General features: G+C 41.4%; 1 protein-coding gene across 1 annotated transcript in view; it reads left to right on the top strand.

Moving 5' to 3' along the window:
• Positions 1 to 18457, top strand: part of srebf2 (sterol regulatory element binding transcription factor 2) — a 44746-nt gene continuing 26289 nt past the window's right edge. The window contains 4 exon segments of the mRNA XM_034202292.1: positions 1 to 358; positions 15723 to 16135; positions 17354 to 17543; positions 18200 to 18256. Coding sequence (XP_034058183.1) covers positions 268 to 358; positions 15723 to 16135; positions 17354 to 17543; positions 18200 to 18256 — 751 coding nt within the window. The 5' untranslated portion in view covers positions 1 to 267.

Genomic DNA, 18457 nt, shown 5'->3' with positions numbered 1-18457 from the left:
CGCTCTGGGCCACAGAGTCTGTTTGTGAATGACGTAATGAGCGTAATGCAAGATGGCGACAACTTAAACATATATCTCAGTGAACTACTTTATCGACACCGAAGTCTGCCTCTCTTGGGGTTTCTAGGGTGGTTTGAGGCTTGTTCCGGTTAATAATAAACTAGTTAATTAGATAAGGGTTTTGTAGGCGTCGCTGAGCGCCACAAAACACCCTTTTCACCCTGCTATCCTCGGGTGACAGCCGTTAGCGAGGTGCTAACAGACAGAATGGACAGCGGAGAGTACATCTCCAACATGGAGAACATGGACCCCACGTTAGCGGAATTAGGGGATGAATTTACACTGGGAGACATCGACGGTGAGTTGCTGTGACACTGTCAACACTGTTAAATGTTGTTGTTGTTGTTGTTGTTGTTTCCTGAATGAGTGTGGGTCTGTTTCCGCTCAGTTTTAGAGATCAGACTGAGAGATGCTCACCCTGCTGAGGGGGCTGTTTATGATTTTTGCGAAAGATGCACAAGACACAATTGTTGAACTGGTGTTTTAAAAGTGATTTTAAAGATTTTTAGTAATTGCATATACTTTTGCAAAGTAGCATTTACTATATAACTGTACTTAAGTACAATTTAGCGGTATTTGTTATTTAGATAAGCATGTCCATTACATACTGTTTCGTACTACTTATTCACTACAATTTGAAAGCATACTTTTTACTCACTACATGTAGATAGATAGATAGATACTGTATTCATCCCAATTAGGGAAATTATTTGTGTTACATCGAGGAATGAATACATTTCTAGTTACTTCGCAAGTGGATCTTATGATGTACTATTATGAATTTAGATACCCAGCAGTATAAGTAATTCGTTAGCTCCACCAGTGCAAAATGTATATAATAAATAAATGGATCACTATATTACTCCAAAAATGACCAATCTGTATAGTGAGTGATGTTATTTGTTATACTTTAAATATATATTTTGATCCTAAAACTTTTTTACTTTAAAGAGTTTTGCTAGACTTTTACTAGTAACAAAGTATTTCTACATAACTTTTACTTAAGATCAGAGTACTTGCTTTCCCACTCCCAATATAGGACCTGTTGTTAGTCAAATTTGAATGTGCTTCTTTGTTATTTACTTCTATAACATTTATTCCGCACCATTGCAGATAAACATCATTTGCAAATGAAGTCTTAAGGAAGCTACAGTAATATGTGTCACATGTTATGTGACATAGCTTCAATGGTACGTTCATTGAGTGTGTTTGGGGGCAGAATGTTCATTTGTGATGTGATGTTTGTGGGAAGTAGAGGAAGACAACAAAACTTGCTCATCAAGCTTGACAGTTTTATTGTGAGTCATAAAACAAACCATGTAGATTATTATCTTTTAAGTATCATAACTTCCATGTCAAGATGTTCTACTTTTAGTAGAATGTAACAAAGGGAACCACGTAGATCTGTATCACTTCAACTTGTTTACTTCCTTGTCTGCTTTTTGTAGATTTAGAGGTAGAAAATGGTTCCCTAGCATCTTTTTTAATCTGCAGAATGAATGAGCTGGTGGGACAACATCTCTGTAAAGACCCAGCTCTGCTCTCTGTGTGCAGGGAACAAACAGCATCCGATCTCTCTCGTATCAAAACAAGTGTCATCGCTTGGCACACACTGAAAGGACAGGGGTTTTGGTGAAACGCAGGCCTGTGCAGAGTCACCAGATTCCCACTAGGGTGGAATTTAACTCCATGCCAAGTCCTCACCAGACCGCACTGATGGAGCGATGTTTGTGTCAGTCAGTGAGACCAACTGAGCTTCAATTCAACACAAGGATGTTGAGAATAAGTCAAACTGCTAGCGTAATGCATAACGTGAAAGTGTGACTATATACTCCACATTTCAACTTTATTTTCTTCCTTTATTCTCAAAGTTTTGACCTTTTTTTTTTACATTTTCAACTTCAAATGTAATGGTGACGGTTTGTCTTCATTCTCAGTTTTCAACTTCAGCTATTTCAATTAATGTTAAATTGCAAACAAATAGTATAAAAAGAGAAAAATGAATCTCTTCCTGCATGTCTGCTGGTGTTGATTCTCTGTTGTAGAGGGCAGACCCCCCCCCCTCCCTGCCACAGTTATGTAATCCCTCTTAATCGTTGTGTTCAGACAGGAATGTGCAGATTGAGTGAGACAGAAATGACAACTGAGGCTTGACTGATGAGTTCACAGACAAGCTTCAACAAAGACACACTTTAGTTTTTGTATTCACTCAGTTTGGCCCTCGGCTAATCGATAAATGCAGTTTTCCCATCAGGCAGGAAGTGCAGCCAACTGCAGAACATTTGACCCGTGTTACTGAAATTGAAGGCACCATCATCCATATTTAAAAGCATCGCAGTCTGCAGGGACTTGAGTTGGGAACCCAAAGGTCACCGGTTCAAGTCCCGATCATACAGAATGCGGACAGGTAGCTGGAGAGGTGCCAGCTTTTCTCCAGACCCCGCTCAGGTTTCCTTTAGCAAGGCACCACACCCCAACTGCTCCGGCAGCCCGCTCGCTCTCACACATCTCCATTTAATGCAAGTTAGGGCTACAGAATTTCCCCAAAAAACACATTTTGAAATAGCGATATGAACCACAATATTGGTCACTTTTGTGTCAGTACTCTCATTATTATTGAAAAATACATTAAAGCGCCCTTTTATACTTGTTTGGGGTTTCCCTTTCTATATACAATGTCATGTAATGATGAACATGGGTCTGCAAAGGCTATAATCAATTTAAAAAACGTGTGAAGTTTGTATCATTTCAAAAATGTCAATTTTAATTAGTTGTGCAACCCTTAATGCAAGTTTGTGGAAGTGTTATCTAACGGTAAACACAAAGTGAAAATAAAAATGTTTTAAATCAAGTATTTCCTCTTCTTTTAATCTAAACTAGACAGTGCTATGTCTTAAAGTTGCTCTTCCAGTGAGCCATGTGCGTTTCACAGACTGTAAGGTCAGGCCCCTCTGAGGGCTCGGCCAACTGACCCTAGATTCGTCTCACATTCCTCCTCTCCCAATTATGTTCTTAGCAACTGCAGCTCCCGTTATATAAGGTATTTTCCTGCTCCTTGCTGCCTAGGAAACCGTCCCTTTGATGGACGTACCCTTTGTGTGAGCTTGTTTGTCTCGGGGGCTCAGAGCTGCTTTGTCCTGAATGTCATCAACAGTCTGCCCCCCCCCCCCCACTCACCCTGGGGAGCTGTACATGTGCCTGGTGTCTGCTCAGTACATTGTGTATGCATGTATATGAGACATGTGATGACTGGCTGCTAAAAGACCTGAGCAGAGAGGCAACAAATGTTCCTGCAGCGTTTTGTATCTGATTCTGCGTCTGCATTTAAACAAAGCTGTGGCTTAAAGGATCAGTTTGCATATGTCTAACCTTCACGTTTAATGTTCTAGTTTTGCCTTCATGAATACTGGTTATGTTCTAAATCAAGGAAGTGCTGTCATTGTTTTTAACCTTTTGGCCAGTGATGTCAAATATGGCGTCACGAGAAGTAAAAAGTAACTAATAGCGATTTTTTGATTAATATTGCAATTGCAAGTGCACTGGTAACAACGTCGTGGTGCATTGTGGGACATGTAGTTGATGGTGGTACTACTCTAAATTGGCGTAGAAGTATGTGATAACCAAATAACATCTTTGCAAAGCCTTGGATTTGACACGTATGCTTTCATCTAGTCACCATTGGAGGAGCAAACATCTTCTATATGTAGTGACCCTTGATCAGATCACCTTTACAGTCATGACATGCAAACAGCATGGGGAAGCTATATATGCACACAGATAAGAACACCTTTTATAGTTTTATATGGCAATGCAGACAGACAGACAGGAACAGGAAGCTGCTGTTGCTGAAAGAGATAAGAAGTCTGGGTGTTGTAATATTTGTGAGGAAGTTAATTGATGTACTTTCTTCTAACTTTGTACACCTGCTCTGATATCCGATCCCTTTTGTGTTTGTCAAGCGTAATGAGATTAAATATAACTTCACTAAATGATTGATTTATCCTCAGCTTCCTGTTAAGCTTGTGTCGCTGCGCCATGATCGATATTGTGTAGAGTTAATGAAGTATTGTATTAGAGAGCCACTCCTTGCATGTAATGAATGTAATGACAAATGAAGTCAGGCATTATGATGACAGAAAATACCGTAGTGACTTACTGGAATTCATTTCTACGAGGAAAACGCATTGTTACTTTTAGTCTTTGAAATTAAACAGAGCAGCTTGGATCTCTTGGTGTGGATGCAAAGTGCCATACATAATATCTCTGTAATACATTTTCCATTTGTTAATAATTATAATAATAACAGTAGAGTTGTGCTTAATGATATTCAGTGGTGGAAGAAGTACTCACATTTTATACATAGTTTAAACATTTATTTTATACACAGATTTTATACATATTTACATCACTATGCCACACTTGCACTTGTATTGGCTAGCGCTCCAACACATTGTACGTGATCCATCTCTCTAAGCTGGTTGACCAATCTCAACAGAGCCGGCCAGCTAACCAATCAGAGCAGACTGGGCTCTGGTTTCAGACAGAGGGTGAAAAGAGGTGCTGCAGCATGAGAACAATAAAGAGCTTTTTGAACATTAAAGTATGGAGACATGTCACAGTAGAGACACTACATACTGATATACACCTGAACATCAGCAGGAGAGGACTCTTTAAAGTAGAGACACTACATACTGATATACACCTGAACATCAGCAGGAGAGGACTCTTTAAAGTAGATACACTACATACTGATATACATCTGAACATCAGCAGGAGAGGACTCTTTAAAGTAGAGACACTACATACTGATATACACCTGAACATCAGCAGGAGAGAACTCTTTAAAGTAGAGACACTACATACTGATATACACCTGAACATCAGCAGGAGAGGACTCTTTAAAGTAGATACACTACATACTGATATACACCTGAACATCAGCAGGAGAGGACTCTTTAAAGTAGAGACACTACATACTGATATACACCTGAATATCAGCAGGAGAGGACTCTTTAAAGTAGAGACACTACATACTGATATACACCTGAACATCAGCAGGAGAGGACTCTTTAAAGTAGAGACACTACATACTGATATACACCTGAACATCAGCAGGAGAGGACTCTTTAAAGTAGAGACACTACATACTGATATACACCTGAACATCAGCAGGAGAGGACTCTTTAAAGTAGAGACACTACATACTGATATACACCTGAACATCAGCAGGAGAGGACTCTTTAAAGTAGAGACACTACATACTGATATACACCTGAACATCAGCAGGAGAGGACTCTTTAAAGTAGAGACACTACATACTGATATACACCTGAACATCAGCAGGAGAGGACTCTTTAAAGTAGAGACACTACATACTGATATACACCTGAACATCAGCAGGAGAGGACTCTTTAAAGTAGATACACTACATACTGATATACATCTGAACATCAGCAGGCGAGGACTCTTTAAAGTAGAGACACTACATACTGATATACACCTGAACATCAGCAGGAGAGGACTCTTTAAAGTAGAGACACTACATACTGATATACACCTGAATATCAGCAGGAGAGGACTCTTTAAAGTAGAGACACTATATACTGATATACACCTGAACATCAGCAGGAAAGGACTCTTTAAAGTAGAGACACTACATACTGATATACACCTGAACATCAGCAGGAGAGGACTCTTTAAAGTAGATACACTACATACTGATATACACCTGAACATCAGCAGGAGAGGACTCTTTAAAGTAGATACACTACATACTGATATACACCTGAACATCAGCAGGAGAGGACTCTTTAAAGTAGAGACACTACATACTGATATACACCTGAACATCAGCAGGAGAGGACTCTTTAAAGTAGAGATACTACATACTGATATACACCTGAACATCAGCAGGAGAGGACTCTTTAAAGTAGAGACACTACATACTGATATACACCTGAACATCAGCAGGAGAGGACTCTTTAAAGTAGATACACTACATACTGATATACATCTGAACATCAGCAGGAGAGGACTCTTTAAAGTAGAGACACTACATACTGATATACACCTGAACATCAGCAGGAGAGAACTCTTTAAAGTAGAGACACTACATACTGATATACACCTGAACATCAGCAGGGATGGACTCTTTAAAGTAGATACACTACATACTGATATACACCTGAACATCAGCAGGAGAGGACTCTTTAAAGTAGATACACTACATACTGATATACACCTGAACATCAGCAGGAGAGGACTCTTTAAAGTAGAGACACTACATACTGATATACACCTGAACATCAGCAGGAGAGGACTCTTTAAAGTAGAGATACTACATACTGATATACACCTGAACATCAGCAGGAGAGGACTCTTTAAAGTAGAGACACTACATACTGATATACACCTGAACATCAGCAGGAGAGGACTCTTTAAAGTAGAGATACTACATACTGATATACACCTGAACATCAGCAGGAGAGGACTCTTTAAAGTAGAGACAACTACATACTGATATACACCTGAACATCAGCAGGAGAGGACTCTTTAAAGTAGAGACACTACATACTGATATACACCTGAACATCAGCAGGAGAGGACTCTTTAAAGTAGAGATACTACATACTGATATACACCTGAACATCAGCATGAGAGGACTCTTCCAGTCTAGCAAGGGTAACAACAGCAGAGGTACTCATTAAACTGAGCGCCCTCCAACCTAACAAGGCCACTGGCCACGACAATATCCCCTCCAAATTCCTCAGAGACACAGCAACCGCCATCTCACCAGTCATAGCTCACATAATTAACCTCTCCATAAAACAGGGAAAAGTACCCAAAGACTTCAAAATTGCAAGAGTAACCCCCCTGCACAAAAAGGGCAGCAAATTGGACCCAGGCAACTACCGCCCTGTTTCTATACTTACCTCCATCTCGAAAGTCATGGAAAAAATAGTATATGAACAGGTCGAAAAGTACCTCGCGGAAAATAAACTAATCTATGAATTTCAATCTGGCTTTAGAACATCCCACTCCACTGACACATGCCTTCTTTATTTGAGAGACCACATCAAACAAGAGGTGGACGAGGGCAAGTACTGCGGCATGGTGATGCTGGACCTACAAAAGGCTTTCGACACTGTCAATCACCCCATTCTGATTGACAAGCTAAAAGCAATTGGTTTTGATAAACTATCGGTGAGCTGGATGCAATCCTACCTGGAGGGGAGAGAACAGATGGTGGAGGTAAACGGTATACTCTGTCCCCCCCCCTCCCAGTGAGCTGTGGTGTTCCACAAGGAAGCATATTAGGTCCGTTACTGTTCCTAATTTATGCAAATGACATGTCATCAGCATGTGACTGCAACTTGTTCCTGTTCGCGGACGACTCAGCCCTGCTGGTCTCTGACAGGAACAGGTTGCAGGTTGAAAAAACCCTCAGCTCCGAGCTCGGCAGAATCTGCACCTGGCTCGCCGATAATAAATTATCATTACACCTGGGTAAAACAGAGTCCATTCTCTTCGGTTCGAAACATAATCTCAGCAAATCCGACGACTTCTCAGTTGCAGTGGGCGACATTATTGTCACAAGTAAGAAGGAAATTACATACCTAGGATCTATTCTTGAGGCAAACCTCTCCTGTGACAAAATGGCATCCAATGTAATACAAAAAGTCAATCAAAGAACTAGATTCCTATACCGGATCTCCTCTCTGGTAAACAAAAACACCCTGAAAACTCTGGCAGGAGCACTCATTCAAGGGTACTATGACTATGCTTGCACGTCATGGTACCATAGCACCTCCAAGGCGCTAAAAATAAAACTTCAAACATCGCAAAATAAACTGGTCAGACTACTGCTTGACCTTTCATCTAGAACCCACCTCACCTCTGCCCACTTTGACAACCTAGGATGGCTTAGAGTAGACGACAGAGTACAGCTACTTGCAATGGGCCTGGTCTACAAGATCCACTACACCTCTATGGTACCCATGTACATGTCAAAATTCTTCCCAAAGGTCAAGGAATACCATGATCATAACACTAGAGGGAGCTCCACAAATCATGTGAAACCCAGATTTGGCACAAAAAAGGGGGAATACACGTTTCGCAATTATGCCACATCAAGGTGGAACGCTCTTCCCACAACTGTAAAGGAAAGTAAAACTATACTTACCTTCAAAACCTCTCTTAAAGAGCACCTTCGGGGGAGAGCATTGCAAAACTGACCCCGGTAATGGTACAAATCTCAACCTGTCGTTCAATGGACAGCTTCCCCCCCCCATCTATGTATATACTCGCATTTTAGACTCTGTTACTAACTGTATATCTGTAGACTTGGTATGTCTTAAATGTCCGGTTAGGATGTATTAGAACGAAATCTAAAATGAAAATTGTAAACAAGCAATCTGTATGTAAAAAACCACCTGTATGTAAATTGTAAATAAGCCATCTGTATGTCTTATATGTCTTATATGTCTTATATGTCTTATATGTCTTAAATGACATGATGAATTGGAAATGGGGGACCCTGATGTAAACAAGACGAAAGTCTTTCTCTGGTCTGCATCCCCTTAACAATTGTATGTTTTGAGCTGTACTGTACTGTACCCAATATACAAGCTGTTAATACACTTTTCAATCAATCAATCAATCAAAGTAGAGACACTACATACTGATATACACCTGAACATCAGCAGGAGAGGACTCTTTAAAATAGAGACACTACATACTGATATACACCTGAACATCATCAGGAGAGGACTCTTTAAAGTAGAGACACTACATACTGATATACACCTGAACATCAGCAGGAGAGGACTCTTTAAAGTAGAGACACTACATACTGATATACACCTGAACATCAGCAGGAGAGGACTCTTTAAAGTAGAGACACTACATACTGATATACACCTGAACATCAGCAGGAGAGGACTCTTTAAAGTAGAGACAATACATACTGATATACACCTGAACATCAGCAGGAGAGGACTCTTTAAAGTAGAGACACTACATACTGATATACACCTGAACATCAGCAGGAGAGGACTCTTTAAAGTAGAGACACTACATACTGATATACACCTGAACATCAGCAGGAGAGGACTCTTTAAAGTAGAGACACTACATACTGATATACACCTGAACATCAGCAGGAGAGGACTCTTTAAAGTAGAGACACTACATACTGATATACACCTGAACATCAGCAGGAGAGGATTCTTTAAAGCAGAGACACTACATACTGATATACACCTGATCATCAGCAGGAGAGGACTCTTTAAAGTAGATACACTACATACTGATATACACCTGAACATCAGCAGGAGAGGACTCTTTAAAGCAGAGACACTACATACTGATATACACCTGAACATCAGCAGGAGAGGACTCTTTAAAGTAGAGACACTACATACTGATATACACCTGAACATCAGCAGGAGAGGACTCTTTAAAGCAGAGACACTACATACTGATATACACCTGAACATCAGCAGGAGAGGACTCTTTAAAGTAGAGACACATACTGATATACACCTGAACATCAGCAGGAGAGGACTCTTTATAAGTACTAACCCTTTTTAGAATCATCATCATACAAATATGGAGTTCATTTGAATAACTTTATTTTTGTATTTATAGTTTGTATTAGCTATTAATCTGAATCTGTATATGTAATTAAAGCTGTCAGATAAATGTAGTGAAGTAAAAAAATAAAATATTAGCTTTTTATCACTCTATGCTACTTTCAAATGTAGTGTGGAAGTAGCATACAGTGATAATACTCAGTTCAAGTACCTCAAAATGGCCTTTAAGTAAAACAGTTATGGTACATTTACTCCATTATGTTCCACAACAGGTGATTTCCTGGCCTGTCATTGTCTCACGGCTCTACAGTGAGACTTAAGTTCAAGGCTGCAGGCTGTGTTTGTTGACTCTGCATTGACCCTGATGACTGAACACAGATATCAGTGATGCAGATCAGAGAGGGACGCTTCCACAGCATGGACCCTGTAAAGGAAGGTCTTGGAGGTCCAAAGTCCTGAAGGACCATCAGAAACGTGGCGGCGGAACAGGAATAAACCACAGACCACTTATTTATCTTTCTTTGGCAACATGCTTTTTTCTTATAGCTGTGAAGTCATTCAAGTGAAAAAAGACGTGGTAACACACAATAGTGATGGGGATGGATTGCTTTTTTTATTCATCATAGTATACTTAAGCAATAGCTCACGACAGGCCGTGGTATATGCTCATTATATCACAGCTAAGGGGCGTGGTTCAACCAAAGCAAACTCAGCCCAACGGTATAATGTTTTTCTCAGACGCAGAGGGATACTGACTTGTTGTGAAAAGTAACTTACAATTCTACCCGTGGTATCTAAGAACCAATCAGATTGGTTCTTAGATACTGAGCGTATACCACGGTTGACTTGTCCGTTTTATAAATAGTTTTATACTGTAATAGTGGTATATATTTCATTACTATTTTTGCTCCGTTTCATCACATTACAAGTCAGTTAACTGGTGTTTTTATCCAAATTGGCTTACATACACTTCCTACTGCAGCGTTTTGGTGTTAAGTTAACTAACCCAAAGACACTTAATGGCGCATTTCCACTACAGGGCCTCGCTCGGTATGGCTAGGCCTTGTTAGGACTGGCTCACTTTATGCTGCGTTTCCATTACAGTTTAGTAGCTGGGGCAGTAACTATAGTAACGCAGTGTAGGCGGAGTCGTGACGTCATCTTCAATGAGAACCACAGAAAAACAACATCAACTGTTAGCCGTTAGCTGTTAGCACTCAAGCTCACAGCTCCTCATATCTGTTCAGAAACTTGACAAAAGTTAAACAAGTACAAACCACAGACTGTCTGTGTCATGGCGAATACAGTCGCTGGTTTATTTATGTCTGTATAGGCCGTTGTGAGTGTGGACGGTCGGAGCATATACCGCGTTAGCTTAGCCAATCTCCATTCAGAAAACACACATTTTAAAAGGTTTTCGCCTGCCGTCTGTCTGCAGACTTGTCAAAGCATTAATTCATGGTTTTTACTAACCGGTATCAGTATGTTGTTACTTCGGCATCATTTTGAAACGTGTATTACAATTAAATCACGGTCAAATATGTTCATCTTGTTGTAGTTGTAGCCCCCTTGCTAGTTTATCATACTCAGCCCGACTCAGCCTGGTTGTTGGCCCGGAAAGAACCTCGATTTTATGGGGCCAGAATAACTGTGAAATAGTACCCGCTAGCCGGAACTACGCCTAGTGGAAACGCAACAGAAAACGGGACGGGCACGGCACGCTTAAAGCGAGCTCCGCTCCGGTAAATATTAAAATTGCATTAAAGGTGCCCAAATTAAGTATTCCTCGACAAAACAAGAGACGGGTTGTCCACCTGTACAGGTATCTTCCTCATAAAACATCTGCAAAAACCAGATCAATTCATATTAATAAGGAGGGGATTTGTTGTAATGTGAGTCTGATTAACGTTCAAGAGGGACGTTTTGTGTCCACTGAATGTGAGGAACCATTTAGTGGATGCTATTCTTTCACACACAGTGACGTCACGAGCTACCCACAATGCAACGCGCGCCATATATATATATATAAATACGCCATTTTTCTGGAGGTGCAAAAATCCTGGAGGTGCTAATATAAACAGCTAGCTAACGTACCAGGCAGAGCGCACTAGGTTTTTTTTCCGAATTAACGACCGAAGAAATCGCTGCATGTCTTCGGATTACATCTTTACAACTTGAGGGGTGTGCTCTAGGTCGTGACCAACGTAAACTAGAGCTGTGTGGGTTATCGGATTGCCCTTACAGACTGCCTGCAGATGTATGGAAAAACGATCCTCGAAAGTGGCCTTCGGTCGATTTTGGCAGCATCTACGTCTATCTTCTGGAAACACCAGGTGAATACCCCACTTGTCACAATAATATTATCATGCCATTGCATATATGTAGTATTTTAGAGTTGACTATATTGATTAAGGCAATAGACTATGATATTCTGCTTGCACCTCGCGTTAAATGGCGGATACCGGAATTACGGTGTCGCCCTCGGCCCAAAACCCGTATGTGTGTGTGAAAGAATTAGGTGGTGTTAGACATAGTGTACTCCATTGTTTAACACCAGGAGAGCATTCATCATTATAGTGGCTTCCATCCATCAGGTTATCTAAGTGTCCTTTTTACCCAGCTGTCTTTGTCTCTCTGGGCCATCAGTCAAACTACTACCCACCTTTTCAAGGCTATCAGTTTGAAGGCCTTTTGCTTTCTGCACAATCTCCTGTCTGGTTTACGGCCAGAACAGTAGCTTCTCTTTGTGTTCGCGTGAGCCAATTCAAGGCCAGTGCCTGAAATGCTTCAGTCTTATCTGCTAGCAATACAAAACCTTTACACATCTGAGGCCAGATCCACATTAGGGCGACCTTACCAGCATATTAAGTTACAATTGAACCGTTTTCAAGGACACTTGGCAGAGCAATATATAGATTATTACTTTCCAGTTCTGTGATACTGGGAGTAGCTGAGGCCTGAGCTTAAGGGGAGTGAAGTTTTGGCCATGTTGCAATATGTCGATCTGCAGGTTTCTCCACATTTTCACATTCTGCTTTCAGACACAGTGATAGTGTACATCTCAAATCAAATGTGTCTTTTATTATTGCAATTATATTTCTTGGTATTTAACCATTTGAAATTGTTTAATGAATACTACAATCATTTTTGCTTAGGTATAAATAGGGCGGAACAATTAATCAAAGTTGTATCCCAATATGAACTAGTTAAATGGGAGGCGTGTGGCGCAGTGGGCTAGTGCGTTGGTGTTGGGATCAGGGGGTCACAGGTTTAAACCCCACTGCAGTCAGCATGTCGTTGTGTCCCTGAGACCCTTCACCCCAAATTGCTCCTGTGGGGATTTCCCACAGTACTGAGTATGTAAGTCGCTTTGGATAAAAGCGTCTAACATGTAACATGTGATGTAATGTTAAATATCCAAATCACATCAAGCACAATGTTTCTTACAAAGAGATAGATTTGAAAGGGGGAGATAGGAGGCAGATGACCATAGGCGGAGTTTAACATTTGCGCTTGGGGGGGGCAAACCTTTTTTCACAGTCCCAACTATTGCGTGGGGTGCTACGGATACAGTAGCAATAAAGCCAGCGTTCACCGCACTGAGTATTACTTTTCCACATACGAACACAACTCGTCCCGTCATGCACGCCTCATGCCCGCCGTACACACACACTCATATGGAAGGGGCGGTCTCTCCCCCCAACAACAGTGCATTACATAACTGTAAAACGTATCATAACTGTGTACATCTTATACTTATTTGATAACTTCTATATCCCTTGGTTACTTGAACACGCTACAATATTATTGACCAGTGTCCACTCCTACCTTAGACGCCTTTTTTTACGTTAATATTAATAATAATAATAATAATAATAGATTTAATTTGTTAGCGCTTTTACAGGTGCTCAAAGACGCTTTACAGATATAGTGAAGAGAAAAGAAAAGAAAGGAACAACAAATAAATATGTAGTTAAAGTTAAAGTCAAATAATACAAAAACAATCACACATTAAAAGCCAGATTGAAGAGGTGAGTGTTTTGAAGGTGGTGAGGTCAGTGCAGTCTCTGATGGGTTGTGGGAGTGAGTTCCAGAGGGAGGGGGGCAGCGACGGAGAAGGCTCTGTCCCCCCAGGTCCGGTGATTGATGTGGGTGGGGATGGATAGGAGGTTGGCTTCTGATGAGCGGAGGCAGCGGGAAGGGGTGTGGTGGTGCAGCAGGTCTGTGAGGTAGGGGGGGGCTGGTTGTTGAGGGCTTTGTGAGTAATGAGAAGGACTTTGAAGTCGATTCTTTGACGGACGGGGAGCCAGTGGAGGTTCTGGAGGACGGGAGTGATGTGGTCTCGGGAGCGGGTGTGGGTGAGGAGGTGGGCAGCAGAGTTCTGGATATGTTGGAGTTTATTGAGGAGGTTGGATGGTATTCCGTAGTAGACAATGCTATTGCAGTAGTCGAGTCGTGTTGTGATGAATGCATGAATCAGGGTTTCAGCAGCAGAGGAGGAGAGTGATGGGCGGAGACGGCCGGGCAATGTTTTTGAGGTGGAAAAAGGCGGTCCTGGTGATGTGATTTATGTGGTGGTTGAATTTGAGCTGACTGTCGAAGATGACTCCGAGGTTGCGGATGTGAGGGGGGGGAGATAGAGTGTGGCTGTCAATGGTGAAGTTGAAATTCTGGATGTCTTTGATACAGGATGGGGGGCGTTCCGCATATATGTTCACTATCCCCTCAGGTGACAGCTGTGCGGTGATGTCGTCCTCAATGTGAAGAACCGAAGTGAGGAAAATCTTGTTCCTCCCATTGTTGACCGCAGCCAGTTCCGAATTCTCCTCATTGCAGAAAAACTTCTCACAGAGGTGGCAGATCCGATAGGCAGAGTCAGTGCCAACTGGAGCATCTTGTATAGATTTGGATAGCTGTCCTTAGCCCCCCCTGCCCCCCCGCAAAATCCGCACATAAAGAGACCAACGGCCTGATTCAAATCTGGGTCTGCCGCAGTGAGGACTGAGCTCCAGTACATTGAAACCATTTTCTTTTATAAATAATCACAGCCAATAAAACTGCCAAAACAGTTCAGAAAAATACTTCCCAGTACTGTTATGTCGACAGAAAAATAAACTATATAATATAGTTGTATTACAAACATGCCTATTTGAATTGTAATGGTATTGAACTATAAATGATTCTCTGTAATTTACCTTTTTTCATGTTTTAAGCCATTAAAGGTCCTGTGTCATGGCCATTTCCACTGATCATAATTCCATTGTTGAGGTCTACTAGAATAGATTTATACTGTGCAATTTTCCAAACTCACATTGGTTTCGCATACAGCATCTCTGTAAACTTTCTCCACTAAACGGCTCGCTGCAGCTCTTGCCCCCCCCCCCTCCCTGTGGGCCCAGTGTGCTCCGATTGGTCGGGACCAGTCGGGACGTTGTGAATCGCGCTGAGCTCCGTGGAGGTGTGATTTCCTTGTTTAGCGATACACAGCGAAACTCATCCTGAGCACACACAAAGTCACAGCCGAAGTAAAAACAATAAGTGTGGCTTGATATTGAGTAAGACAAAGGTTGATAAACGCTGTGAGAATGGGTCTGCAGAGAGAATTTCGTCGCGATCCCAACTGTCTGTTATCAGCCTGCAGCCAGGGAGGAGAGATCAGCAGAGCTGCCTGCACTGAGTGTGTGAGGAAGTCCGTGGATTGGTCAATTTGGACCAATCAGCGGGGGCTTAACGTAACGGCTCCACGGATTGGTCCATTTCGTTCCGGGGACGACATGACATCATGATGTCCCCGGAAGAATCAAATGGACAGTGACGTATCTCCAACGAGGCGTTTTGGGGAGGTATTTTCTGTTTTAGAGTTTTACTCGCTACAGGGTGTACTTTGAGGGTTTTGACTCTGCACACCGTTTACATGCATAAAAACCTTCATAACACACAAGGGGACGGGTACTAACCAGAAAAGCATGACATGTCACCTTTAAATGAATGTCAGAGTTGTCCCAAAAGCTTAGTTTGATTCCTCAATCAATTCCAGACCAATTGTAATGTTGTTCTTCTTCTCCTCAGAGATGCTGCAGTTCGTCAGCAACCAGGTGGGGGATTTCCCCGATCTGTTTGAGGATCAGATGGCCTCAGCAGGCTCAGGACAGAGTGGGGGGGCCAACACGGCTCCACGACCTGCCGTTCAAACCCCACAAACCCCCCAAACTCCTCCAACTCCACAGACTCCTCAGATTCAACAGACTCCCTCCTCTGTGGTCTACCAGACCTCCACAGTTGGCCTCGCCCCCTCCCAGACTCTCTCTCCTCAGTATCTCCCCCTCACCCCTCCCCTCACCCCCGTACAGACCCCCTCCCCCCCCAGCGTCCCCTCTGTGCAGGTACAGGTGACCCGCACGCCCCCTCTCCTCCAGCCAAGGCCTCAGATGGTTCAGCCCATCCAGCCTCAGCCCCTACAGACAGCGCAGCCCACCATCCAGGTAACAACTGTCAGTACTCTCATTTTTTTCATTCATTCATTTATTTGTTTTTATGAATTTGTTCCTTTAATTATTTTAGTTTTATTTATTTATTCAGTTATTTGTTTTTATTTATCAATGCATTTAATTATTTTTCATTCATTCATTTATTTGTTTTTATTATTTGTGTCCTTTATTTATTCAAGCTTTCTTTTATTTTTATTATTTATTTATCTATTTATTTTTTCACTCATTTATTCGTTATTATTAATTGATTATTATTTTTATTATATCGTTTTTATTATATATTTATTCTCTATGTGGAATCAAGCTGAAGGAATAATAATATATAAAAACAGAAAGTGTGAATATGTTTGTACACGTTGCTGAAACTGACAGTTAAAAAAGGACATGGGTTTTATAACCATATATACAGTCTATGGTTATAACTCAGGCAAACTGCTACTTATTCCCCAAGGGTGCGTTAGTTTTACGCACTGTTATGTGGCGTGCTGAAAGGTGTTTTGGATCAATGCGTGGCTTTATATAAAGTGCTGCTGTGATGGATCAGTGCTGTAGTTATGAGTCAGCCTGTCTCTCCAGCTGTGATTTGACTGTCTGTCGTGGAGACGGTGTGTTGTTCTTTGTCATTGTGCCATCCGCACTAAAAAGGCTTCTGCTGACGGGAGGAAAACGCTGAGTTCTGACACCAGTAAAATATACTATCCTGCATGCTTAGAAACAGCCTCAGCAGAACTGCAGTCAGCCTGACAAATAAAGTGTAGAGCCCCTTTCAGGCACAAAGTAATTCAAAAAGCTTTACTTAGGCATGAACACTTGGAGCAAATGAAACGAAACAAGACAAGTCATTAATTTGTAATGCTATTTTATGTCTATTTCTGAAATATTTTGGACTGTTTATTTCTTGTGTCTTAGTTTCTCTTATGTACTGTACATTGCCTTGTGTTTTTGATGCTGCTGCTACGCAAACATTTCCCAAATTGGGGAATCTAAAATGGAAGAATGTTTAAAATCAACATTGGAAATACATTGATGTTTAAATGACCTGAGATTACCTTTACTACAAATCTGCGGCGATATGACAAACAAACAACAAAAAACAAAACAACAAAAAAAGCAAATAAATCCAGATGAACTTCCTTGTATTGCAGCCAAATTGAATAACTTTTGATATGAAATTGCATCTTGACATTAATTGTTTTTTGTACTTAAATGCAGATGCACACCCAGGGGATCCAGATGCAGACGCAGAGCTTCCCGGTGCACACGCTGGTTCAGACCCACAGCCAGACGCCGCTGCCCATCCAGACCCAAGCTCAAACCGTGATGATCGCCTCCAACGGCGGACAGTCGCGCTTCATCCAGAGCCCCGTCATCTGCCACCAGAGCCATAACACTAGTTTCCAAGGTGACAAAAAACGAGATAAGGAGGGTGGTGAACCTACAAAATAGTTTTCAGGAAGGGGTTAAAGTTAGGGTTAATAAAGAAGTGCAGGGTTGACGTGTTTTTGTAGACGGACCTAGGAGATGGCACCCTCTACTTGGGAAAAGCATCGCTGTATCACCGTACCTGTGTATACCAGACGGCGTTTTGTCATCGCCAAGTTCACTCCACTTTTTGGGAGATAAAAACAGAAGATCCCGTAGATGTCAAGTACATTTGACAATGACATCTTATGAGAAATGTCATCATAGTATTCTGTGACCAATCTACTCATAAATTAGGACTAAGATATTATAGTAAAAGCATTTTGACTGGATGGATTTTTATTTTGAATTGAACAGTATTTCCTCTCTCTCTCTTTTGATTCCAAACCTTAATCTCTGGCTCTACTGCATTTTTCCATCTGTGTCTTAAAGTCCCATATTTTCTGATGTAAAAACAAATTGCTGCCTAGTAAGCTGGTTCGACTCCCGAGCCGGCTGAATATTTCAGGCGATGTCCTCCCCCCTCTATCTCCCCCTTTCACTCTCAGATCTCCAAAAAAGGCCCTCTGGCCCCAAAACGTCCTTACATTTTTTTTGCTTTGACATCTTTAGGGTCTTCTGCTTTGTATCCCTCAGAAGGGGACATCCTGGCGATGAACCGATGCCAGTCTGGTCTGTATGGTAGGCATTACGGTAAGAGTGTAAGAACTGAGTGCAAACAATAAAAGCCACCTTCCATAAATCAGTCAGTGTGACAGTTATAAATAAACAATATATGTATTAGAAAAATAGTTTTCAATTATGTGAATAATGAAGGAATCTTAATAAAAAAAGACATTTCCCAATCTGACTTCAAAATGACAGTTAACCTATAATTTCACTATAATTATCATG

Source organism: Gymnodraco acuticeps, unplaced genomic scaffold, assembly GCF_902827175.1.
Source record: "Gymnodraco acuticeps unplaced genomic scaffold, fGymAcu1.1, whole genome shotgun sequence".
Lineage (NCBI taxonomy): Eukaryota > Metazoa > Chordata > Actinopteri > Perciformes > Bathydraconidae > Gymnodraco > Gymnodraco acuticeps.
The sequence above is the reverse complement of the archived record's forward strand: the minus strand, read 5'-3'. Positions and strand labels throughout refer to the sequence as shown.